The sequence below is a fragment of the Bos indicus x Bos taurus genome, chromosome X (genome assembly GCF_003369695.1).
Source record: "Bos indicus x Bos taurus breed Angus x Brahman F1 hybrid chromosome X, Bos_hybrid_MaternalHap_v2.0, whole genome shotgun sequence".
In the NCBI taxonomy this organism is placed as follows: Eukaryota; Metazoa; Chordata; class Mammalia; order Artiodactyla; family Bovidae; genus Bos; species Bos indicus x Bos taurus.
In genome coordinates, this window is record NC_040105.1 from 52,999,790 (window position 1) to 53,026,874 (window position 27,085).

Consider the following 27,085-nt stretch of genomic DNA (forward strand, 5'->3'; position numbering starts at 1 on the left):
CTCAAATGTCACAATCTTAGAACTTCCCTGACTACTCTTTCTAAATATCACCCCCTCTCTCTATTTCAGTATCCCGATTTAATTTTAATCACGGCACTTACAAACACCTGATACATTACTTGTATTTGGGGACCACATGATCCCAACAGAATGTAAGCTCCATGAGGAAAAGGTTGATTTTCTCTGTCCTAACACACACAGTTGTGCTTGACACATACTTTGGAGAGAATGAATGAATGATGGAATGAACAAACAAATTTAAATTTGTTGAGAGAGGCATAGCTAGACAGGCTGAGGATTCTGCTATGAAACATATTCAGGGATGACAAGATGGTGACAAAGCCATGGTCTTTATCTCACCTACGTGGTGGTGTCCTTGGGTTCCCTCGGCGTTGACCCCTTTCCTAACAGAATGGAAGGTCCTGTTGTCTCTTCCACATATTACTCGCAGTGAGCGAAAGAGGGCTTTACCACACCAGGCCTGCAGATTCCAGTCTGAAGCTTTATCTATCCTGCCCCTTGGGGGACTGCAGCTGGCTTTCCCCCATGAGACCTATTTTGTATTGAACAGGAAAGCACAAACAATCACAATGCCCAGCAAAGATAAAGTGTTTTCCATGCTCTGTTACGACAGTGATCCCCATAGAGACGTTATCTTCAGTTTACGGAGACTTTTTTCTGAGTCCCAAATTGCAGGAATCTGTGGGGTTTTCCCCCTAACCTTGCCCTTCCGGCCTTTGTGGATCCTCCTGGAATGGTCCACGGGCATCTATATCTGCTGTTCCCCAATCCCACCAGCAAGGGGCGCGCGAGATGAAACAGTTCTGTCCTGGGATGTACCACCGAGGGTAGCGGAAAGACCACCCACTCTGGAAGGTACCATTGGGAGAGGGCGTGTGACAACAGAGAGGGTCCCCTTACACCGCGTCGGGCATGGACCACAGTTCCCAGCAGCGGCACTCATGGCGCCACTAGGTCCATCCCCACTCGCTCCTCTTCGTCTTCCCACTGCTTTTGAATCCGAGTGGACACAGGTATTAAGCGGAAACTTTTTCCGTCTCTTTTTCAACTCCACCCCTTCGTTTGTGGGACGACTACAGAGCGAGAGACTGGCTGTCGGTTTGGGTGTGGAGTCAGGGAAGCGTTCTGGGCAGTGATTGGCCACCGCGTGATTGCAGGCAGTGTGGTCGTAGAACAGGAACTGAGGGCGAGAGGCGCCTGTATACACGTGCTCCTGCGTTGGCGTGCGCGACTTTTCAGAGCATACAATTTCCCTCCGAGTCTTATTGCTTTTCCCAAAGGGGTCGAATAGCTGCCCTGGTTAGTGGCGAGGTTTGGCGCAGTCGCTGGTTGTGTATGGTGACAGCGTTTCATTCTTGTTTAGCTCTCGCTCAATCTGGATCGTGTGGCAGTGCACGGCCATTCACACAGCTGCTGCTGCTAAGTCGCGTCAATCGTGTCCGACTCTGTGCGACCCCATAGATGGCAGCCCACTAGACTCCCCGTCCCTAGAATTCTCCAGGCCAGAACACTGGAGTGAGTTGCCATTTCCTTCTCCAATCCATGAAAGTGAAAAGTGAAAGTGAAGTCGCTCAGTCGTCTCCGACTCTTAGCGACCCCATGGACTGCAGCCTACCACGCTCCTCTGTCCACGGGGTTTTCCAGGCAAGAGTACTGGAGTGGGTCGCCAGTGCCTTCTCTGGTCATTCACACAAATGCATGCAATTCATGTCCAGGGAGAGGTCTCTGAGTTTGGTGTCTCTCCCTGGAGAATAAACTGTATCTGGCAGCTTGGGATTGTGTATTGCTTCGTGTGACAACACAGGTGTTGTTTGGGTACATTTGATCTTCTTGAGGCTTTTGGCAAGGTTCTGAGTGTTGGGATATTTGATGTGAGTGGATTTTGTGAGCCATAGTACAAAGCCTCTAGGATGTGTGCCTGTATACCGGGATGTGCATCTTTGGAGCTTGCTGGCTTTTCAGTCCCTGGGTGAGAGATCTCTGTGTAGGCGTCTGAACCCCAGAATGTGAGATCACTGAGCTTTTGATTCTGCGTTCCAAGCTGTGATGCCTCTGTGCTGCTTTAAGGATGGGTCAGTGTAAAGGTGTAAACTATCAGCTGCTTGGGGATCTATGCACAGGTTGCAAGTTTTTCATTTGCCTGGGAAATTAATCTTAAGATTACATGATGTTCTTGAGTTATTATTAAAACTTCTGTCTTTCTGTTAGAGGGTTTTGTATTGGGTCAGTAAGCATCCCAGTGGTTTGGGAGTCAGTCTCCATGATGTGAAGTATCTGTGCAATTCTCATTTGTTTCTGTCTGGAAGACTTTGGTCTGTTTGGAGGGTCTTTGTCACAGTGTGTATGGTTATGGTTTCATTGTGTTTGAGGATCTGAGTCTCGAGTTGTACACTCTCTGTGCAGAGATTCAGTGAGCTCTTTTTGGTGTCTCTGGGTATCTATGAGCTGTTTGGAGTCTTTGTGTTAGAAATAAAACCTCTTATGTTCTTGGCTGTGAGGTCTCTGTCCGGGAACTGAGGATTTGGAAGCTGGCAGATATGATTCTGAAGCCTGGAACCTGACATGCTGACTGTGTGTTGTTGAGTGTATCACTTGTCTCCTGAAATCTCAGTTCATATCATAATTAATACAGTGGGGCCAGTGCCCATCTTGGAGGGTACCTGTGCATGTTAGCAATGTGTGTAAAGGGCCTGGCTCCAGACTGTACTTCAGCAAATGTTTTCTGAGCACCTGCCATAGACCTGAGCACTATTGGAGGAGTTTGGGACAGGACAAAACCAACCAAGTCTCTCATTTCATAGACTTGGTGGTCAGTAAATAATCAAGGGTGGCAGGCGCTATGAAGAAAGATATTGCTAGATAGGGGAAGCGGTGTATGTAGGTATGATGTTATTGTTTTATTCAAGATAATGAGGGAAAGACTTCCTGAAAGATGGCAAGTAAGCAGAGATCTGGAGGAAGTAAGGGGAACAGGCTGTGGGGTTACCTAAGAGAAGAGCATTCCAGACAGAAGGAACAATAAATGCAACAGTCCTGGCATGGAAATCTACTTGGCGTGCTCCTGAATGTCAGGAATCCTGTGATGTGCTGGGTTTGGCACGTAGCTCTCATCAAAAGGGGCCTTGTGCTGCTATTTCAGTTTCTCCCACAGTTTGTGGTCATCCGCATCTGTAACCTATTTCTTTCCTGAAAGTGGTAAGTTTTGTCTTTAGTTATCTTTTTTTTTTATTCTTCTTGGTGGAAACTTATGAATTCATATTGACCTTTTGAAAGAGCCAGCTTTGGGTTTTGTTGATTATCTATATATTTTTTCTAATATCTGTTCCGATCTCTACTTTCCTTATTTTGCTGACAATCTCACTACCAAAGGGGTTTAATAAAGTCCCTGAGAGTTTCCCAAGTGTAGTGAAATCTCACAGATTCTAGGGCACTGTTGTGGCCACACTGAGTGAGATTCACTGAGTGTAGATCATGGAATCTGCACTTTTTAAAAGAATTCCTCAGTTCTGATTAACATGGACAACTTGTCTAGGCACTACCAGAGCAGAGGCATGGTCTGATTTTGCCTGCTGCCAGGGTCTGTCTCCATTGAGAGCATGTGACAGGGGTTTCCTGCTTTCTCTGATGCACAAACCCAAGACCACCAGCCTAGGAGACTCACTGACATGCTGTCTGCTGTTCTGAGGAGGCTCTGAGACCATCGTGTCTACAAAACATCCTGATGCCAGTCTTGTCAAGCCTCCATTTGAAAGATTTCTGAAGAAATCAGATTTCTATTTAGTGTGCATTTCTATGATGTAAGATCAATTTATGTTATGTGGTAGCTGTTATTCTATATATTTTGCCACAGCCATTGGATCTTACTCTTGACTGATAAATACAGAACACACAGTTTTCCACAGTGCATCCAGACCTCTGGCTCCCTTAATGCTGGAGACACTGAACAAGTTACGTAGTGCGTCTGTACCTCATTCCCCGTTTAACCACATGGAAACACTCAGTTGAGTTCAGTTCAGTCACTCAGTTGTGTCCGACTCTTTGCGATCCCATCAATCACAGCACACCAGGCCTCCCTGTCCATCACCAACTCCCACAGTTCACTCAGACTCACGTCCGTCGAGTCAGTTATGCCATCCAGCCATCTGATCCTCTGTCGTCTCCTTCTCCTCCTGCCCTCAATCCCTTCCAACATCAGGGTCTTTTCCAATGAGTCAACTCTTCGCATGAGGTGGCCAAAGTATTGGAGTTACAGCTTCAGCATCATTCCTTCCAAAGAACACCCAGGACTGATCTCCTTTAGAATGGACTGGTTGGATCTCCTTGCAGTCCAAGGGGCTCTCAAGAGTCTTCTCCAACACCACAGTTCAAAAGCATCAATTCTTTGGCACTCAGCTTTCTTCACAGTCCAACTCTCACATCCATACATGACTACTGGAAAAACCATAGCCTTGACTAGATGGACCTTTGTTGGCCAAGTAATGTCTCTGCTTTTGAATATGCTATCTAGGTTGGTCATAGCTTTCCTTCCAAGGAGTAACCGTCTTTTAATTTCATGACTGCAATCACCATCTGCAGTTATTTTGGAGCCCCCAAAAATAGTCTGACACTGTTTGCACTGTTTCCTCATCTCTTTCTCATGAAGTGATGGGACCAGATGCCATGATCTTCGTTTTCTGAATGTTGAGCTTTAAGCCAACTTTTTCACTCTCCTCTTTCACTTTCATCAAGAGGCTTTTTAGTTCCTCTTCACTTTCTGCCATAAGGGTAGAGTCATCTGCATATCTGAGGTTATTGATATTTCTCCAAGCAATCTTAATTCCAGCTTATGCTTCTTCCAGCCCAGCATTTCTCATGATGTACTCTGCACAGAAGTTAAATATGCAGGGTGACAATATACAGCCTTGACGTACTCCTTTTCCTATTTGGAACCAGTCTGTTGTTCCATGTCCAGTTCTAACTGTTACTTCCTGACCTGCATACAGGTTTCTCGAGAGGCAGGTCATGTGGTCTGGTATTCCCATGTCTTTCAGAATTTTCCACAGTTTATTGTGATCCACACAGTCAAAGGCTTTGGCATAGTCAGTAGAGCAGAAGTAGAATGTTTTCTGCTACTCTCTTGGTTTTTCGATGATCCAGCGGATGTTGGCAATTTGATCTCTGGTTCCTCTGCCTTTTCTAAAACCAGCTTGAACATCTGGAAGTTCACGGTTCACGTATTGCTGAAGCCTGGCTTGGAGAATTTTGAGCATTACTTTACTAGCATGTGAGATGAGTGCAATTGTGTGGTAGTTTGAGCAACTTTGACATTGCCTTTCTTTGAGATTGGAATGAAAACTGACCTTTTCCAGTCCTGTGGCCACTGCTGAGTTTTCCAAACTTGCTGGCATATTGAGTGTAGCACTTTCACAGCATCATCTTTCAGGATTTGAAATAGCTCAACTGTAATTCCATAACCTCCACTAGCTTTGTTCGTAGTAATGCTTTCTAAGGCCCACTTGACTTCACATTCCAGGATGTCTGGCTCTAGGTGAGTGATCACACCATCGTGATTATCTGGATCGTGAAGATCTTTTTTGTACAGTTTTTCTGTGTATTCTTGCCACCTCTTCTTAATATCTTCTGCTTCTGTTAGGTCCATACCATTTCTGTCCTTTATCGAGCCCATCTTTGCATGAAATGTTCCCTTGGTATATCTAATTTTCTTGAAGAGATCTCTAGTCTTTCCCATTCTGTTGTTTTCCTCTATTTCTTTGCATTGATCTCTCAGGAAGGCTTTCTTATCTCTCCTTGTTATTCTTTGGAACTCTGCATTCAGATGCTTATATCTTTCCTTTTCTCCTTTGCTTTTCTCTTCTCTTCTTTTCAGAGCTATTTATAAGGCCTCCTCAGACAGCCATTTTGCTTTTTTGCTTTTCTTTTCTATGGGGATTGTCTTGATCCCTGTCTCCTGTACAATGTCACGAACCTCCGTCCATACGTCATCAGGCACTCTTATCTATCAGATTTAGTCCTGTAAATCTATTTCTCACTTTCACTGTACAATCATATGGGATTTGATTTAGGTCATGCCTGAATGGTCTAGTGGTTTTCCCTACTTTCTTCAATTTAAATCTGAATTTGGCAGTAAGGAGTTCATGATCTGGGGAGTTCCTCTTTCAGTATCCTATCATTTTGCCTTTTCATACTGTTTATGGGGTTCTCAAGGCAAGAATACTGAAGTGGTTTGCCATTCCCTTCTCCAGTGGACCACATTCTGTCAGACCTCTCCACCATGACCCGCCCATGTTGGGTGGCCCCACACTGCATGGCTTAGTTTCACTGAGTTAACACTAGCTTGGGGTAAATTTAACTACTTCACGGGGCAATGTAGACTACTGACCATGTTAAGACATGGGAAATTGTCAGGACAGTATGTGCCATATGGTATATTCCAAGGCAATTCTAGCTGTTGTCATTTCTGTTGACAAGTAGTAGTTGGAGGAAGCTGCAGCAGTTGCAGGAGTTTGAGCAACCATTTGCAACTTAAAAGCCTTCATGTGGCTAGAAACAAATCCAGCTACACAGTTACAGGTGCAGGGAGCAAACAGCAAAAACAGAACAATCAGAATTATTGTAATCAAGATAGTTTTCCACCATGGGGAACTAGTTAACATCTCCCAAAGTGAGGAAATTGAGGCTTCAGGAGCATCCATGGCCTGAATCATCTTGTTCATGTGTTTAGTAAAATGAGTACCATTAGTACTCATATCAGGTATATATGTACAGCACTGGGTATGAATAATGGCACAACTTCCTCCTCGTGCAGCTGTCAGAATATCTAAGGCCAATCTGTTTTGTAAAACCACCTTTCTAATTTGTATTTGTTCAGCATTAAGAGATGAAATGTGGCAATAAGGAGCTCATGATCTGAGCCACAGTCTGCTCCCGGTCTTCTTTTGCTGACTGTATAGAGCTTCTCCATCTTTGGCTGCAAAGAATATAATCAATCTGATTTCGGGGTTGACCATCTGGTGATGTCCATGTGTAGAGTCTTCTCTTGTGTTGTTGGAAGAGGGTGTTTGCTATGACCAGTGCGTTCTCTTGGCAAAATTCTATTAGCATTTGCCCTGCTTCATTTCATATTCCAAGGCCAAATTTGCCTGTTACTCCAGGTGTTTCTTGACTTCCTACTTTTGCATTCCAGTCCCCTATAATGAAAAGGACATCTTTTTTGGGTGTTAACAACCAGTCCATTCTAAAGGAGATCAGCCCTGGGTGTTCTTTGGAAGGAATGATGCTAAAGCTGAAACTCCAGTACTTTGGCCACCTCATGCGAAGAGTTGACTCATTGGAAAAGATGACTCATTGGAAACTCTGGTGCTGGGAGGGATTGGGGGCAGGAGGAAAAGGGGACGACAGAGGATGAGATGGCTGGATGGTATCACCGACTCCATGGACGTGAGTTTGAGTGAACCATGGGAGATGGTGATGGACAGGGAGGCCTGGTGTCCTGCAACTCATGGGGTCGCAAAGAGTTGGACACAACTGAGCAACTGAACTGAACTGAACTGAACTGAAGAGCTGAAATAGCTTTTTGAGAATCTTGTAATGCCTGTTGAGTAAAATTAGTCAAAGCATCCGCTCATAGCAGAATATCTGTAGTTCCCAGAGAGGGAACAAACACTGCAGCCAAAAAATCATACCAGTGAAATACAGACCTTGCCCACAGAGTTGTAAGGTGTGGTAAATTAGCAGGCTTTTCTGGAAGCTCTGGAAATATAAAGCCGTGAGTAAAAGCTAGACCTTGGGTGCATCTCCGTATCCAGCCAGGGGGAAGCCTTGCCCATAGGTAAGAGCCACATATCCAGTAGGTACCGTTTGGAGCAAGCCAGTGTGACTGAGATATCCAGTCCCAATCAGTGCCTGGCCAGGCAAAGGGAGGACCTGAACTGGGGTTGGAAAATACGGGAATGATTACCTTGCATATTTCCTGAGGCAAAAGTCCCAGTTGTTTCCAATCATTACAATTAAGTTGTTGGCTAACTTCTGGGGATGGCTCTATTTGTCCCCAGCATATATGGGCAGTAGACATTAGACGTCCTTTTTCAGGAGTTAGCCATATAACCTCAATCATCCCATATTTGATAAACGTCAGGTAAAAAGCCACTAGATCTAGACCCATTTACCTTCTGTGTAGCAAAATAGTCATTAAACCAAGACAATGTATAATCAAAATTAAAAGCCACGTTATGTCCATAATTAAAGTACAAAGTGTTGCGCCAGTCCATCTTAGGGTTGTTAGATGTCATCAGATTAAGAAGAGGCATCACATACGATTGTTGTCGAAGGTATTCACAGAGTTGGAGAAAGTCTTTTCCTTGAAGTGGAGATGTCCACCATGGGAAGCCTTCCACTGATGAAGAGGGGAGCACTCTGCACACCCAGCAGTTAGACTGATTGTGGAATGCAGCATAGGAGTGAGCCCAGGACAGGAAGGCATTGTCTTGAGGATCAAACGGCAAACTCAGGATTTTTGGAGTCAGCAGAAGTAGGCTCACATAGATTATCAGGGCCATCTGAAAAGTACAAAGTCAGAGCATAGAAAGTAAAGACATAAAATGACGTGACTTAGTTCTGGTCAGGATGCCACCTCTTAACTTGAGTGTGATGCACCCATGAATCTATTCCTGGCACTTTGACGGCTGTGGGAGAAGAAAGTATAACCTGGTAAGGGCCTTCCCAGAGGGGTTCGAGGGATTGGCCCCCAGATCCCAGTGTTTTTATCAGGACCTCTGTTCCTGGCTCAGATAGAGGCTTGCTTAACGCAGAGGCTGGGTCAGGAGTCACCTGCTGGAATTCCATTAATGTCTGCTGAAAAATTGAGAGCTGAGTTACATAATTAGTTAATCCTAAGGCTTCAGCGTCTATAACAATGTCCTTGCATAATAAAGGCCTTCCTATAAATACATTAAAAGGGGGGCAATCCCTCCTTTTGGGGGGCAGTCCCAGCCCTCATTAAAACTATGGGTAGAACTTTAATCCAATTGTCCTGTGTCTCTTGAGTTAATGTGCACAGATGTCTTTTGATAATGTCGTTAGCTGTTTCAACCTTTCCTGAGGATTGGGGTCTCCAGGAACAGTGTAAGTGAGCTTCTATTCCTAGAGCTTTAGACACCCCCTGAGTTAGAGCAGCTTCAAAGGTGGTGCCATTGTCACTCTGAAGCCTCCATGGCAGCACAAACCTGGGGATAATTTCATGGATTAAAATTCTTATAACTTCCTTAGCCTGTTCACTGCAACAGGGAAAAGCCTCAATCCATCCAGGAAAAGTATCCACCCAAACTTGTGAGCAAGAATATCCCTTAGCTTTTGGCATATGAATAAAATCAATTTCCCAGTCTTCTCCAGGATATTTTCCACTTCATTGTAATCCAGATTTTGCTAGCTTTTCAGTCTTTGGGTTATTTTTCTGACAAACCTCACATCTTTTGATAATGTCCTTTAAAGTTTTCACTACATTTTTACCTTCAAACAAATGAGAAGCTATCTGGTAAGTACTCTCTACATCTCAATGAAACTGTGGTGTAAACCCTTAAGAATTTTCCATTGAGTCTTTTCAGGAATTGTTAATCGTCCATCCTCAGACTGTAGCCATCCTTTATCAGTAATCTTTGCTCCTCTTTTCACATATCTTTCTAATTCTTCCTCAGTATATTGCGGTTTTTCCTGTTCCACAGGACCTGTCCAGATCAAAGGCATCTGCAGTGAAGGGGTTTCCTAAAGTGCCACTTTTCTGGCTTGACAATCAGCCAGGTGATTACCTTCAGCTACTTTACTCCCATCCCTGCTGTGCCCTTTGCAATGCCTAACAGCTACTCCTTTAGGACAATGTATAGTCGTAAAAAGTCTCTGGATCTCTCTGAAATAAATGCTAAATAGGTTCTCCTGTTGCCCTTTTAAACTGTTTTTCTTTCCATATTGCAGCATGAGCATGTAAAGTCAAATAAGCATACTTAGAATCAGTGTAGATATTTGCTCGCTGCCCTTCGCTTAACTCTAGAGCTCGGGTCAAAGCCATAAGTTCCGCTAACTGAGCACTGGTTCCCTGGGGGAGAGATTTTGCTTCTAAAACCTGTTCAGCAGTCACCAGGGCATAACTTGCTTTACGCTTCCCATCCTGATCACCAGTATCAGGGTCTTTTCCTGTGAGTCGTCTGTTCCCATCAGGTGGCTAAAGTATTGGAGCTTCCACTTCAGCATCGGCCCTGCCAGTGAATGTTCACAGTTGGTTTCCTTTAGGATTGGCTGTTTTGATATCCTTGTGGTCTGAGGGATTCTCAAGTGTCTTCTCCAGCACCACAAACTGAAAGCGTCAATTCTTTGTCACTCAGCCTTCTTAATGATCGAACTCACACGTCTGTACATGACTACTGAAAAAGCCATAGTTTTGACTATATGGACCTTTGTTGGCAAAGTGATGTCTCTGCTTTATACTATGCTGTCTAGGTTTGACATAGGCTTCCCTGGTGGCTCAGTGGTAAAGAATCCGCCTGCATGGGTGTATCTGCCAGGAGCCAGCATGGGAGATCCCACCCATAACAAGGTCATGGGGAAGAGACCTGACGAGCAAGGTGGATCAGGACTCGAGGGACCCCCTGGACCTGCTCGAGCATCTACCCCCAAACCAGAATCTGTCTGTCTTACTATTTTGTGCCTTTCACCAACTCTTCTGACATTAACAGGGGGCTGTCCCCGACCACCTTTCTCTGGAAAAAGTCACTTAGGGCTTCAGTTCATAAGTCTCCTGGGCATGATAGGAGTGTTTCAATTCAAACCCCTCTGTTGACGTTGCATGACAGGTTTATCCATACTCTTGCAATTAACACACATGATTATTCACAACTCCCCAACCTTGAAAGGCATGGGAAGCCAAAACATTCTAAAAGTCCTAATGAGCATAGAGTCCTTTAAGGGGTGAAAAATTATTAAAATAGTACTGGTAAAGGGCTTCATTGTTGGGCCAATGTTTGCTGCCAAGTGCCCACATCCCTTATCCATTGTGCACCTGGGAGTGCATTGGTTAGCATAGTTGGAATGTAGGAAAACAAGCAGCAGCCTTGGAATTAACCACATCAGACCTTTGAGCTAATTGGTTCTTTCTTTGTTGTAACTCACTGCAGCTTTGCTCCGTGAGAATGTAACTCTGTTTAGCACTTTCTGAGGCTGACATAGATTAGAAATATAAATATTTATAATTTTTTATATAATTATAAAAATTATAATTTTCAAACCAGAAAATAAGTTTTCCGGTTGAGCAGCCCTTATCAAAAAAGGGTCATAAAATGTCCACAGGCCTCCAAGGCCAGAAGATAATGTACACAACATTGTTTATGGGAAAGGTATGCAGAAAAAATCCTGGTTTCGATAAAGACAAGACAGATGTAATGTTTGGGCTGACTCTGCATGACTTTGCATTTTTCATTTCCCTCTATGTACAAGTCAAGGTATAAAAGTTCCTTTTGAAAACAAAGTTATGGGCCTTGCTCACTGAAGCTTGGTCTCCCTGTGTCATTCTTTCTTTCTTTCCTTTTCTTTCATTATCTCTCTCTTCTTCTTTCAGGATGACTCCTTGGGGCCCAGGGGCTCTCTGAGTTCACTATTTTGCTTGGGCTTCTAAGACCTGATCAGATCTAAGACCAGATGCAGGAAGGCGCCCTGCATCTTCACCTGGGAGGGGGCGTCCTGCGTCCTCACCCCACCAAGGGGTGCCTGCGGCCTCCGTGAACAGAGCAAGTTCCATGTCAAGAGGCTTATTGGCTTTCTGTGTAGATCAAGGAAGATCAAGCCTCTTTCTCTCCTCTTTACTTTCCTTATCACCGACGCCATCCTCCTGAGGGAATCCCTGGATCCTGCTGGGTCTGGACCCCGGTATGTATCTATGGCTGATGCTTGTTGATGTTTGACAGAAAACAACAAAATTCTGTAAAGCAATTATCCTTCAATTAAAACATGAATACATTGGCAAAAAAAAAAAAACAAAACCTTCCTGCAATGCATGGGATGCAGGAGTCATGGGTTTCACCCCTGGGTTGGGAAGATGCCCTGCCATGCCCCATGGGAGGAGGGCATGGCAATCCACTAAGGTATTCTCTCCTGGAGAATCCCATGGACAGAGGCACCTGGCAGGCTACGGTCTGTGGAGTCATAAAGAGTCAGACACGACTGAAGCAATGAGCTTGCATGCATACTATCTTTGTCATAGCTGTTCTTCCAAGGATCAAGTGTCTTAATTACATGGCAGCAATCACCATCCACAGAGATTTTGGAGCCTCCAAAATTCAATCTGTCTGTGTATCCACTTCCCCGCTTCTGTTTTCTGTGAAATGATAGGAGTAGATGCCATAATCTTATATTTTTGAATGTTGAGTTTTAAGCCAGCCTTTTCATCCTCCTCTTTTACCCGCAGCAAGAAGTTCTTTAGTTCCTCTTCAGTTTCTGCCATTAAAGTGGTATGATCTGCATATCTGAGCTTGTTGATATTTCTGCCAGCAACCTTGATTCCAGCTTGTGAGTCATCCAGCCCATCATTTCCCATGATGTGCTCTGCATGTAAGTTGAATAAGCAGAGTGACACTATACCACCTTGTCTTAGTCCTTTCCCAATTTTGAGCCAGTCTGTTGTTCCATGTTTTATTCTAACTGTTACTTCTTAACCCTCATACAGGTTTCTCAGTAGACAGGTCCGCTAGTCTGGTACTCCCATCTCTAAGAATTTTCCACAGTTTTTTGTGATCCACACAGTCAGAGGCCTTGAGGTAGTCTAGTCAATGAAGCAGAAGTAGATGTGTTTCTGGAATTCCCTTGCTTTCCGCATGATCAAATGAAGGTTGCACTTTTATCTATTGTTTCTCTGCCTCTTCAAAACCAACTTGTATATCTGGAAGTTCTCGTTCCATATACTGTTGAAGCCTAGCTTGAAGGAGTCTACTAACTGGAGGCTTCAGAAATATGGGACAATCTAAGCTTGAGAAATTGGAGGGTATGAATGAAGCCCAATAAGAGAGACAAAAAGGGAGTTCTCTACTTTCCATGATGTTAGCAAGCTGGGCAAGGGCTAGACCATACCTTCAACTTCTTATGTAGGACAGTAGCCTTTATCTAGAAAGTCATGAACAGTTGTGCAACTGTAAGAGAGGGAGGGAGAGGGCGGTGAGAGGGAGACAGGCACCCTGAGTGGATGTGAGAGACCCGTTAGAAGGGGGTTGACTATTAAATAGAGGGGGGCTTTGGACTAGAGGAGATGTGGTGGTCATGGGAAAAAGTCGATGCATTAGACATTTTTGAAGTAGAATTGACAGAACTCAGCAAGAATATTGACTTGAGGTGAAGGAGAGGGAATTGTAAACCTGGTTAAGACCAAGTTTCTGTGTGCTGTCATAAGGGTACAAAGGTGTCATTGGGAATCCTGAAAGTTGGCCGAGTCTGGGAAGAATTTCAAATAAGATTTTTATGTTTATGAGCTCAAGGTCTAGATGGATACAATAACCAGTATTTACATACTTAAAAGATCCTTTTCCTTTTTTAAAAAAGTGAGAAGTATTGAGATATAATTTATATACAATAGAAGTCAATGCATTAAAGCATTACCATTTGTCGAGTTTTGTCATATGCATTACGGTAAAGATCGCTCAGTCGTGTCCGACTCTTTGCAATGCCATGGACTATAGCTTACCAGGCTCCTTTGTCCATGGGATTTTCCAGGCAATAGTACTGGAGTGGATTGCCATTTCCTTCTCCAGGGAACTTCCCGACCCAGGGATCGAACCCGGGTCTCCCGCATTGTAGACAGACGCTTAACCGTCTGAGACACCAGGGAAGTCATACCATTGTGTAAATGCCAGCACAATAAAAATGTAGAAAACGTCCCATTGGTTTGAAAATGCTCCCTTGGGCTATTTCCTTTCAGACTCCTTCCTCCACTCCTATACCCTGGCAACCACAGACATATTTCTCTGCCTATAGTTGTGCTTTTCCAGAAATCCATTGACATGAAATCATGTAATACATAACATACAATCATATAATACATATGTATCATGGGTTTTGTAGTAAGGTACCAAGAGAGAAGTGGACTGGTTGCTCTGCATGCAGACTCCCCTCAGCCACAGACACTGAGAAAATCCCCATAGTCAGGCTGTAAAGACTGAGCCTTTCTTCGTGTTCCAACTGAATTCCAAGGGAGTTGGGGGAAATAGGTCTGGTGAACAGGAGTGTGACAAGAACAATAGTCCTGAATTTTTAAATTCCTAGCAGTATTTCACTAAATATCTTCATGATGGAGAATTCTGTTGTGAAATCAAACTTCCTCACAAAAATTCAGCCTTCCTGTGTACCTTAAGGTGATTTCTCTGCCAGCATAGCAAAGACAAAAATGGCTTTGCAAGCAACTGTATTTGGTGTAATTGGAATGCATGTACACTCTAACTTAACCAGAATTTTCTTTTGAAAGTATTATCACATTAAAAAAAAATAATAAGTCAACATATGGTCATAAAAGTGATCAAATATAGCTGTGCTCTTAAACACATTTTCTAAATCACTATATTCTACTTTCCAGGAGAAATATCAGTGGGCAAGTAGCATCAACATTGGGACCTATAGATCAGGATCGCCCAAGCTGGATGAACCTGTGGTTGTGAGTACCTTACCATTTGATGTTTTCTCTTAACACAAGTTTATTTTTGAGAAAATCATGTTAAGTAGTACAGATGCAGTGATAAAGGTCTTCCATGCTGATAAAGGGTGACAGTTTGTCTTAGGAAGGAACATTGATCCAGATATATTACAGTCTGGCATTGCTTATGAGTATACTGTTACATTCCCTGGAAATGTGCCCAGTGACTCCCTCCTCCTGCTTATTAACAACAGGCTGCATACTTCCATCCCAACATAGATTTAAATAACTTTCAAAGTCTTTCTGGGTAACTCTTTTGGGAGCTAACTCTTCTCTGTGGGAAGAATAACTTTATTAAAATAAGTACATAGAATTGTGTTGGGAAAATGTTGTTAGGTGTACTTATGATCAGATATATCTATATATTATGTATATTTATGCTATTAGATGTATTAACAACAAAAAGTTTTTATTTGCATGCACACTCTACTAGGACCAGCAGCCCAGTGTTGAGCAACCTCAACAAGAGGAACCACCAGCTGGGATTCAGGATATCATACCTGGGAAGGAGGAAGTAAATGGAGAGGATCCACTGAATCATAATGAAGAGAAGGAAAAGGATGCCTCTGGAGGTAAAGTGTATGTGTGCATCATGTCTTAAGACATAACCAGTAAGAGGAGGAAAGGAAACATTAGAAAAGGACTTCAGACAGTTCCTAAAAAACTGAGCAGAGTATAGTTTGCAGGTCAGTGTGGTCGCTCAAATTTTCCTTTGTTTTCAAGACAAAGAGAGGGGGCAACTAAGTTGTCTGAGGACAACCCTGGGAAAAGAAAATGGTAATAACATTCGGAAAATTCTGCTTTCCTTTTTCTCCAGCAAAATGTTCCTGGAATAATGCTCCTGAGGTTCTTATTCATCACATTTTTACCATAATAGCCTAAGACTTTTAAGTCATAATGCTGAGGGAATCAATATCATCATTCCCTACTGTATGCTTTACAGCTGAATTGATACATTTTTTTTAAAGATTCTGACCTGGAAACTGATCTCCAGGAATTGGCTGAGGCAAAGACTGGGGGTAAAGGTGGAGATGGTCATGATGTCAGGGAGGAGTTTGCATCAAATACAGAGCCTGTTGAAATGCCAGAAGCAGGTATGTCATCCATTCAGAAAGTAATTTATGTGGTTTCTGTTTTTCAGAATATTATATCTTTAACAATATAGAGGGAACATTACTATTATTTTTATAACAGAGTTCACATATTCTTTGAAAGATAGTTCAGACCCCAGATGCCTGAGTGCCTGACTTACAGACTTTCAAATAAAGAAGCAGACAGGATCAAAGCCATATCGAATTGAAAATAGGGAACTATTTTCTTCTCTTGTATTAGTACTTTAAGCAACAGCTAATAATTTTCAGGTTCTTTTATAATTTCTGCTTGTAGCAAATATGGCATTTATTTGTAATAAATATCAGTTTATATGAAACATGCTCGGGCATTCAAGTAGGTTCTAGTACAAGCTTTAACATAACGTGTGTGATTCTGTGAAATCCCTTAACTTCTGAACTCAACTTTACTCATGTAAGTTGTGAATTCAGAACAGATACACTAAAAAGCTAATTTTTCAATGCTAACTTTTGCATTCTCTGATTCTCTTCGATGGAATGCATAGAAGAATACTCTTTTTATGATTTATTTATCATAAAATATTTTCTTGAGTCAAATTATAACAGGGGAATTGAGATTTCATTTTCTTATGGGGGACACATGTTCACCTGTGGCTGATTCATGTCAATGTATGGCAAAAAGCACCACAATATTGTAAAGTAATTAGCTTCCATTTAAAATAAATAAATTAATTTTTTAAAGAAAATGAGCCAACATTCTTCTTGATATTTGTTAAATTCTCTCAAATTCTGAATTCTCTAGCTCTTAAAAAAACAGTTGTATTTTAAATCCTTTCCCCAGGGAAGCATGAAATGACTGAATAATAAAATGGCAAAAGGTAGTCTAGTTTCCTGTTTCTGTGGCTAATCTAGTTGAGAGAGTGCATTTAGTCGGTGATATTCAAGGCAGGTGTGAGTAAGATACATATGCTAAGCACACTACCTGCCCCTATGTTTGGTATTTTTTGGGGGGCAGGGGTGTTGCCTATTTTATTTGGAGGATCATTACTTTACAATACTATAATGGTTTTTGCTCTACATCCCACTTTCACTCTTAAAGAACTAATAAAAATCTAAGCCTCATGATATAATCATCTCTAACCATATCAAGTATGTTATTTTTCCTTTGATACATGAATTTAAAAAGTTCTGAAGGTCAAAGATTGTAACTCTAGTTCTTCCTGCGTAATCAACTTAGTATCTTTCACATACGTGTTTTCCCAATTGCTGACAATGAATTGCATGGTTCTGATTTTAAAGGAAGAACTTCATAGTTAGGGAAGAATTTACTGTGTATTAGCCTTCTAAATATTTTCACTTTACATTTTTGTTCCATTTCATTAGAACATTTAGACAAAAATACAACTTTCAGACTACGTTCAAGTAACTACAGAACATGAGTAAAATGTTCTCATAGAAAATTCTTAGCCCTAAATATGTGTGGTATTTAAAAAGAAAAATACATAAATTACAAGGTACATAAATACAAAATCCTACATCCAACATAAAAGGTAAGAAAAAGAGCAACAGAATAAACCTAAGGGAAAAGGAAAAGATACTTAATAAAAGACAGTTATGAATTGTTAGGAAGAGGAAAATAAACTCAACTAATAAATAAAGACAATGTGCTAGTTTCCATAATTTTTAATATATATATATATAGACACACACAGACACATACATTTTAAAATATTCTTTTCCGTTGTGATTTATCACAGGAGATTGGACATAGTTCCCTGTGCTGTATAGTAGGACCTTGTTGTTTATCCGTTCTGAATGTAATAGTTTGTATCTGTCAACCCCAAACTGCTAGTCCACTCCTCTTAGTTTACATAACTGTGAAGAAAATGGAAAGAGCCCAAGTATACATAATAAGAAATATGAACAAGACACTAACAGTATATTACAGACTTAAAACTGAGTATAATCTGGAACTCAGATATTTTCATAATATTAATGAAATGGCTAATAGGGTAGAAAAACAAGTATTATTTAACATACCCCAGTAACTAAATAACTAAACATCACCAATACTGGTAATATGCTTAAAAAGTCTATAGAATCTCAAGAGGATTAACTGAAGGTAAGCCAAAGGGTCGCCCTTAGTGTTCTTGTTTTAGTCCATTTTATAAAACTACAACTGCAGTGAGCTTTGTATACCTCTCCTGTCATCAAAGTTCTGCTGAGGAACTTTTTTAAGGTTTATATTATAGGTGAAGGGCAACCATTTGCTTGAAAGAAGATAAACTGAAACGATTTATGCTGTTCTTATGTTGTGTATTTGACTGTTAAAGTTCTGTGAATAAAGTTTCATTTTCTACTTGCACATTTTTGTTAAATTTATCCCTGGCTATTTAATGTTATTGAAAATTGATGGTTTGTGATTTTTATTGTCTAGTTGAGGATGTATGTAGAGATGGAATGTTTGTATATGGACTTTCTGTCCAACAGTTCCTCTAAATATGCATATTAATTCCACAAATTTAGATCTAGATTATTTTTGCTTTTCAAAATATACTATTATATTTGAATATCAACAGTTTCTACTGGCTTAAACCTTAAACCTGTCCTCATTTTGCAGCATTGAACAAACCTAGCCAGAATAGTCTTGACTAAAGCAGGTGATAATTGGCATTTTTCCCAATAGGAAATGAAAAATCTTCTCCATTTCAACCTGTTTATGTTGCGTTTTTTGTACATATAGTTTATCAGAGTAAGTTCCATTCTATCCCTAGTTTGCCATCTTGAATATAGATTAATTTTCATCAAACACGTATAATGTATCAATAGTGATGATCATAGAATTGTTTTCCCTCCATTTTTCTATTAGTGTGGTGAATTGCATTGGTAACCTTATACATGTAAACCACCCTTGCACTTCTAGGGTTAAAAAAATTTGGTCATAACATGTTCTTTAGGTGTAATCTACATGTTAATGCATATACATACATATATATATATATAGCGACACATAAAAAATTCGTAAAAGCCTTTGGTCTTCTCTTGAATAAATGGGTTTACAAAATGTGCTACCCAAATCTCATATGGTGTCCCTGATGAAATCATTGACAGGGAAACATTTTTTAAAACTTAATATGATTGTATTGTCCTATAGAGAAATGGAATGCCAAAGCCATTGTTAAAGGTTGTAGGGAGACAGGAAAAAAACTGCTGTCAAATTCCATGGCAAATGCCACACCATATCTTTCACACACTTCTGACTTGCCTTCCAAGATTTTTGGGGTGCAGGGAGAGAGCAGCCACAAACATATTTTCTTCTCCATGACATCCTCTATTGGCTTGATAGTCACCAGATCTCAGAAGCCCTCCAACTGTCTGTGTGTGAATCACTCAGTCATGTCCGACTCTTAGTGACCCCATGGACCGCAGCCTACAAGGCTCCTCCATCCATGGGATTTTCCAGGCAAGAGTACTGGAGTGGGTTGCCATTGCCTTCTCCAATTAGCCTCTAATTAAAATCAATTAATTTTTTAAAAATTTCAAGTAACACCAGCTGCTCCTAACGTAGACAGATGACAACACAAATTACCAGGCAATCAGGGAGAAGCCACCGACCTCCAACCCCAAGAGCCAACCATCACCAGGTGTCATCTGTGAGGGCATCTCCAGTACCCGAAAACTCTTCTTGTGACTCCTGATGTGATCGTCCCTCCTAGCCTCCAAGCTGCTGGGAGAGGCCCTCGGGGCACACGGTCCAGAGGGCCCCGCACTACCTTCTCACCTCCGAATCACCCCCACCCTACTGCCACCATCCCAGGGGAACACCTACTTTTCTTCAGGCCACTCCGGGCTCCCTCTCAATTCACCACAACCAAGGGAATACTCAGGAAGGTCCTTCTATAAGGAAGGGAGGGGTAAATGTCCCATCTTTGTGCTGTCAAAGCCAGGCCCACAGACTCCTCCCCTGTGAAGGGCAGGTAGCCGCTACAGGACCCTGGATGACTCCTCCTCTCGGTGGTCTTTACCCTTCTCTTCCACACACACTGAGGATGGGAGACCGACCCCCCACTCCAGGCTTCTTGACTGGCCTGAGGATGGGAAGCACTGCATTGGCATTCTGCTAGTGAGAACCTGATCCTGAGAAAGAACGTGTGAGAGCAAGAGATAGACACAGGCACAGACACGCAGACAGAGGGAGACATCTATCGCTCTAGGACCGACCAGGTGTGCGTTAGTGCCACAGGACCACAATCCTCTTCAGTCAAGTGGGATCCCAGCTCTCTCAGAACTGTTGTTTTCCACAAACACCCCCACCTCTTCAGGATCAGATGGCGGTTGGACAGTCTATATGACTTATTTCTCTTTCTCTCGATGGGAATTGACACTGTTAAGCCGATACTGAATCTTCCTATGGACATTGGTCGATCCGGAATAATTGGGCTCAAATCGGTGTTCACCAGGTTCAGAAGTAGGCTGTTTCCTTGGCATCACCTCCCTCCCCACCTAATGCACCACTTCACAAAATGAAACAATATAATGAAACATTTTCAGGCGACATTCGTTTCCCGTATTGAAATCATCACAAGTGTTCTTTCTCAAGAGTGTGTGAGTTAGGCCCTGATGTGACATAGGAATAAGAACATACTTTTAATAGGCTCCTTGAATCCTGCCTTGGTGTGCAATGCTTTTGAAAACTTTTATCTCCTGAATCGCCCAGCAGCGGTGTATAGTAATTCTAAAAGGAAGGTATCTTTTGTTGTCTGGATTCCTGGAGTACAGCTGATCCTGGACAGTAGACCTGTGCTGTGGTCAGAAATTTGGATATATGATTAGTTACGGGTTTCCATTTATATTTCAATTGTTCATTAGTCCCTAAGTTATGTCCCATTCTTTTGCGACCCCATGGACTGTACCCACCAGGCTTTTCTGTCCATGGGATTTCCCAGGCCAGAATACTGGAGTGGGTTGCCATTTCCTTTTTCAGGGGATCTTCATGACCCAGGAATCAAACCCCAGTCTCCTGCATTTGCAAGTGAATTCTTTACCACTCAGCCACCATGGAAGCCCTTGTATTTCCGATACCATTGCCTTATATTTGACCTACCTCTATTGGGTGTATTACATACATCTATGCACCTGTGTGCCAGGGTTGCTTTGCTTGTTTGTTTTGTCAGAAACAGAAAAGTGAAGTGGCTTGGCTTGCTTAAGTCTCTCAGGGCACCAGCAATAGAGAAAATGTGTAAAGAGAAAGGGTTTCCTTAACTTAAGGAAAATAATTTCCACAACTCCCTATGAAAGGGGTTTAGCCTCCTGACTAGAACCTATTAATATTCAATGAAATCTTTCTTGACTGCTCATTTTAGGAAAGCAATTGTTCTACTGTTTTTACTTGAATATTGGCTACATTTAAAATTATGCTTGAGATTGTGTGAAATAGATAAGTAAAACTACAGATCCCAGTGATCCATTGGCTTTACCCTGCATATGGGTGCAGTACAAGCTCAGTGAAAACCATCAGATTGGGTGAGTACAATGTGCCCTGCAAGGAAATATTTTTTATACAGTAGACAGACTGGATGTGCTAACAGGAAATCTATACTTTGCTCACCAGATTATTTATCTAATAAACAAGGACTTAGAGCCAAGGGAATGTATAAGGTGGTGATTGTGAGTGAAAATAGGTGACAACATTGAGAGAGACAGAGAGTGGTGTAATGAATGGTGCAGAGACCTTCACATTTTAACAGATGTGGCACCCACTCCAGTACGCTTGCCGGGAAAATCCCATGGGCGGAGGAGCCTGGTAGGCTGCAGTCCATGGGGTGGCTAAGAGTCAGACATGACTGAGCGACTTCACTTTCCCTTTTCACTGTCATACATTGGAGAAGGAAATGGCAACCCACTCCAGTGTTCTTGCCTGGAGAACCGCAGGGACGGGGAAGCCCTGTGGGCTGCCGTCTATGGGGTCGCACAGATTCGGACACGACTGAAGCGACTTAGCAGCAGCAGTAGCACATGAAAGATGGTTAGGACCACTACCAAGAAGTGTGACCTTGAGTAAGATGGTCACCATCTCTGATCCTCGGTTCCCTTGCCTGCAAATGGGGACAATAATATTATATATTATCCCACCCCCAGGCAAAGCCATTCCTCACGGCCTGATCCCAGCCTCCGCTGGCTCCTGTGGCCAAGGCTCTCATCACAGTTGTTTCACCATGGTCTTCAGTCTGGCTTCCTGCCCACCCCACCATGAGCTCCTTGAGGACCTGTACAGGGGCTCAGTACACGTTTACCATCTTATGAGTCATGATAAAGTGAGGTACACAGCAGTGCAGCTGCTGTTATGCTGTCAATTTGTTGCAAACAACACATAGGAAACGAGTGGCTGGAGCAAATCTCTCCACTCAGGTTTCTGTTGCTCCAGGGCCGTTCGTGTTTTTTATCCCCACATCGTCCAGAAGCTTATTGTACGAGGGAAACACCCTCCTTTCCCCTTCCTAGTGCATAATCATTATAGCAGCCGTTTCTCAACTGAATTGTCAGTGAGTGAACCCTGAAAATCCTCAGCTCAAATTTTGGTTCCTTTGAGTGGGTGAGGGGAATCCTGTCGTCTCTCCCCACTCTGACAGGAGTGTCTAATGTCCGTCTCCCTTTATTCTGATATAATAAAGGCTTCCCCTTTATTCTGTATCTTGGACACTCCTTTACCTCCTGAGACTGAGGTCTGTCCTAGGCTATGGCTGCTTTCAGCACTGTGCTGAGGGCATTGATGACCAGGTAGACGCTGGGGGATACTTGTTGGTTGAATACAGCTCAGAGAGCCAGGCTACTTTATTTCACGGGTGAGAAGTGTAACTTCCACGCAGGCTGCCATCAGCAGGTTGGACGGTTTGAACCTGCTGATCAGTGTCCTTGGGCAAGTCCATAGGCTTTCTGTCACCCTGCTCTCCCCTCTTCCTCTTGCTTCCATAGCTTCTTCTACTCCGTACTTTCCCCGTGCCCTCCTTTGTGCTCCCTCTGCTCTCCGTGTACATGTACACCGTGCCAGAGACCACCCTGTCTCGGGGCTTGATGTTGTGTGATTCTCAGTTCCCTTTCTAAGTAGACCGATTTGAGGAGTTTTCTCTTCGCTCACAGTCCATGGTGGACACCCCAATACAGTAAGCATCATGGGTCTCCTTTTATTCTTTTTCCTTTGTTTTACCCTTGCCCCCACCTTTTTTTCTCCTTTTTTGAGGAATCAATATGGTATTGTGAGTAAGGACACTAGCTCTGATTCAGATAACCTTCCTTTCCACCTAGTTCTGCCTCTTGTTATCACATCATCTTGAGAAATTAAACTGACCCACTGTGCCATATGAGCCTCACCTGAAAATGGGTGAATTATTCTTAATAATGACATGAACTGAGCAGGTGGGTTTTGTATTGAATGAGGTTCATAGAAATGTGTTGGCACGTTCCCTCTTGTAACAAATACTGAGCTGCAGTAGGGCAGGTTTCAGGTCCGGCCTTACCCTCAAGCTTCACGAAGCACTTCAAGGTCACATTAGACATCTGTGTCCAGACCTAGGGGCTCCTTCCTTCTCAGCCACAGTCCTCGAGCTTTTCCCTCACAGCTAGACAAACCCTGACCAGGAGGCTGGCTTTTCTGTTACACCTCTCCCACCTGGAAACCACTCACAGACTTCATCTCTGTTGCGTGCATCATTCTCTTCCTGGTAATTTTGTCCTCAGATGGATTGAGGCTCCTCCTATTGCAAGGGGATGCCCAGGACTGATAACAAGGGTGTGATGTTTCCCTGCTCCCCCATGGCATGGAAACTCTCTGGGACCTGTGCCCAAACTCCTCTCCCCATGTCATCTCCCTCCATCCCACAGTTCACAGTTTACACTCAAGTTGGGTTCCAGTGCAGGCCCTACCAGCCCAGGCACTCTGCTTCAGCCTCAAATTCCTTATCTGTAAAGTGGCAATAACTCTACCTGTTGGTGAGGTTTATTGGGAGACCTAGTGGGGATAACAGATGTAAAACACCTAGCGCCCATGACCTGGCAGGTGGAAGGCACTAAATAAACGGCTGTGTCCTCTATCAGCTCCTGTAATGCACAGCATCTGGTGTGGGATAATACTGTGACTCAGTCGATGTCTTTGGACTGAAGGGTCTAGCCTGTGCAAGGGGCAAAACAAGAAATGAAATTATGGAATAATAAGAAAGAAAGAAATGAAACCTATGTCCACACAAATACTCGTCCTTACGTGTCTTTCACAGCAGCACTGTCTGTATTCTCCAAATAGTGGAGCAGCCTAGAAGTCTGTCAGCTGGAGAGTGGTAAACAGAGTATTCTGTAGCCATTCAGTGGAACAGCATAGATGGATGAAAAGTGATGAACTTCTGCTTTCTGCTGCTACATGGGTGAGCCTCCAAAGCATTATGCTCAGTGAAAGAACCCAGACACAAAAGGCCACTTCTTGCAGGAGTCCTTTGATATGAAATGCCCAGAAAGGGCAAATCTACAGAGACAGAAATTAGATGAGAGGTTGCCTGGGCCTGCAGATCCTGTTGGGGATCGACTGCTGATGGGTACATGGATGCTTTTTGTGGTGCTGGCAGTGTTCCACAACTGCACTGTGGTGGTGGTTGCACCACTGTGTGAAGTTACTAAAAGTCACTGCCCTGGAAGTGATGGGTGTGATTTGTGGTGTGTAACTATACCTCAGTAAAGCAGTTTAGGAAGGTAATGCAGATGTCCAAGTGAGACCTGTGGGAAAAGATATGCCATTGCTTTTGTAACAATGATGAGTGCTCCTGCTCCTTCCACGTTCTGGGTCCGGCTTCCTTCACACGTGCTAGATGCTCCCTCCAGAGACAGTCGCTGTGCACGTCAGGACGGAATCCCCAGTGAGCACACGTCTAGTGTGTCTCTGTGTTTACTCACAGGCGCCTGTTGTGTGACCACAAGTCAGTGGCTCTGGACAGGCTCCCAGAACCCACCCTGCATCTGAAATTCTACTTCGTTGTTTTCCCATTCTTCTCAAATCACGTGGACCCAGCTTCCGTTTCCGTGGTAATGGATCTCAGCCCTTAGCTCCAACCTCTGGTCACAGGAATACCTGTTAACCTGGTGTGAGGCCCCCTGCCCGAGCTCAGCAACCCAGGAGGGATGCTCAGCAGAGTAGTGACCAAGACAGTGGAACTCCACCCATCCTCCTTCTGCCGCCAGGACTCAGGTGCGTTCCCTCCCCTCCACCTGCCTGAGTGTCTGGTAAGAAAGAGGACTTGGGGGCATAACACACCACTGATTTATTGAAAATGTTCCAAATATGGCTGTGAATAAATATGTCAAAATCCCTCTCAGAAGGGAAGACATGTAATTACAAATTTTTTTAAATTTCATTGTAGCAAACATGGCTCTTCAGTTCAGGATTATATTAAAACCAGGATGGGTGAAGCATCACGCGATTGTGCTTCTCAATCTTAACTGCGCATCAAATCTCTCCTGTAGAGCCTTTAGGAGAGCTGATGCTGGCAGGACAGCCCCAGAGAGTCTGAAGTAGTAGGTCTGGAATGTGGCCCTGGCCTGAGCATTATCTGAAAACGTTCTCTTATGAAAGCCGAGCCTGCAGCTGTGGAAACAGAACCCACTCTTACAGGAGGAAATCGAAGATCGAAAATTTGCAACTCCTCTCTACAGTGAAGGCTGAGGAAAGGGACGACTTGTTTGAAGACTGGCCTTGTGCTTGCCCTGCTGTGTGTTCCTGAATCCAAAGTTTTACAGTTAAAACCCTGCTGTTGTTAGTGAAACTCAGTACGTTTTAGTTCTTGTCAGGATCCCTTGTGCCTAGTTAATTGAATACATTTCTAAAACACTGTGGAGATAACTTCATTCAACAGATCAGAATAGTGCTTCAGAGATCAAAGATGGCTGAGAATTGTAGCTGCTGATGTTAATGTAGCAGGATCGGCTGTCTGCGTATCTGCTGTCTGTGCTCAGTGGCAGTTTTAAACTGTTTCCTGTGTTATCAAATTAACTCCCGTGCTCAGATGAAGACCAAATAAGAACAGGACGTTTACTGGGGAAAATACAGTTAAGCAATCCCTTGTTTGATAGACACCGATAAAGACTAACCTCTCGAAATGTTCTACTTTAGGGATCTCTTCTGGATATTCTTTGGCATGTTCCCCAATGATGGGCTTACCCTGCTGTGTCCTGACTCACAGTCCTGTTAAAGACAGGGCTTCAACCTCTCAGGTGTATTACAGTGGCCAGGTTCTCCCAGAGATCCAAGAGGGTCATGGCGTGTGCTCAGGATACCCTCAGAGTGTGTATGTAGGAACAGGGCCTCTGAGAGGCAGGTATCCCCACCTGTGGCAACAGGAAGATCTTGGGCCAGTCTTTTCCAGAGCAGCTCCAGGGGAGTCATGGCTCGGTGAAGACCACACCCAGCAGCATGCTCTGGATTGTGGTTTAAGGAACTGGGTGGATGGCGGTGCCCATCCATGAGACACCCCAGGGAACACTAGCCTGGGGCTACTAGCAGGTCTGCAGTGCTTATGGGACATCTGAGTTCAGATGGCCTGTATGTCTCAGCCTGTGGGGGAAGTGGGGGCCCAGTTGAGTCATCTTAGGTAGATCTGGTGATAGGAAAAGCCATCAGCATAGAGGGATACTAATGAAAACAAGTCAGATGGGTAAAAGCTCTAGGGGGTGACGTGGTCACCCAAGGATCATGTATCGAATGGAAGAGTACAGGGCAGAGGTTGGAAACCAGAGGAAAACAAAACCAAGATTTAAGAGGGGATCAAAGTAAATGGACAGACAGTCTTAGAAGTAATGAACTAAGAGGGAGGAAGAAAGCCAGGATGGGCTGCTCTCACAGACTCTGACCAAGGAAAGTGTTTTTGAAGACGGAATGTGTCTGTGGCCAATACAGCACTAGGTACTATGGTTTGGTCCATGGAGCTCTTGGGATACGTTAGCAAGGGGATGTTCTATGGATGGGCACTCAAGAGGTAACCAGATAAGGATGCTCCTGGAGTCTATTCCTTCAAGAAGCATGGCTTGAAAGGAATGAAAGACTCAGGGTATTGGAAGTAGAGGCCTTTGTGCTTGCAGGGTATGCTATTTTCTATTCCCCAAACCAAAGAGACCAGGATGCCAGTTCCAAAAGAATCGTCAGGACAGAGTGGAGAATTGGAATGATCTTCACAGCTGAGTATTCATGTTGAGAGGGGAGTGTGGTATTTTCAAAGCAGCAGTGGAGTTCCAGGAAGACCTCCTTCCT

At 43.3% G+C, this 27,085-nt stretch overlaps 1 protein-coding gene across 3 annotated transcripts in view; it reads left to right on the forward strand.

Moving 5' to 3' along the window:
• The first annotated feature begins 272 nt into the window (after positions 1 to 272).
• The window catches only part of LOC113887266, a 97,740-nt gene continuing 70,927 nt past the window's right edge, over positions 273 to 27,085 (forward strand). Inside the window, exons 1-4 of one of the 3 annotated variants that reach the window (XM_027534306.1) lie at positions 273 to 1,034; positions 14,618 to 14,695; positions 15,168 to 15,306; positions 15,703 to 15,828. In XM_027534306.1, coding sequence (XP_027390107.1) covers positions 345 to 1,034; positions 14,618 to 14,695; positions 15,168 to 15,306; positions 15,703 to 15,828 — 1,033 coding nt within the window. In that variant the 5' untranslated portion in view covers positions 273 to 344. The remainder of the gene's footprint in view (positions 1,035 to 14,617; positions 14,696 to 15,167; positions 15,307 to 15,702; positions 15,829 to 27,085) is intronic. The other 2 variants (XM_027534307.1, XM_027534308.1) reach the window with 2 other exon arrangements.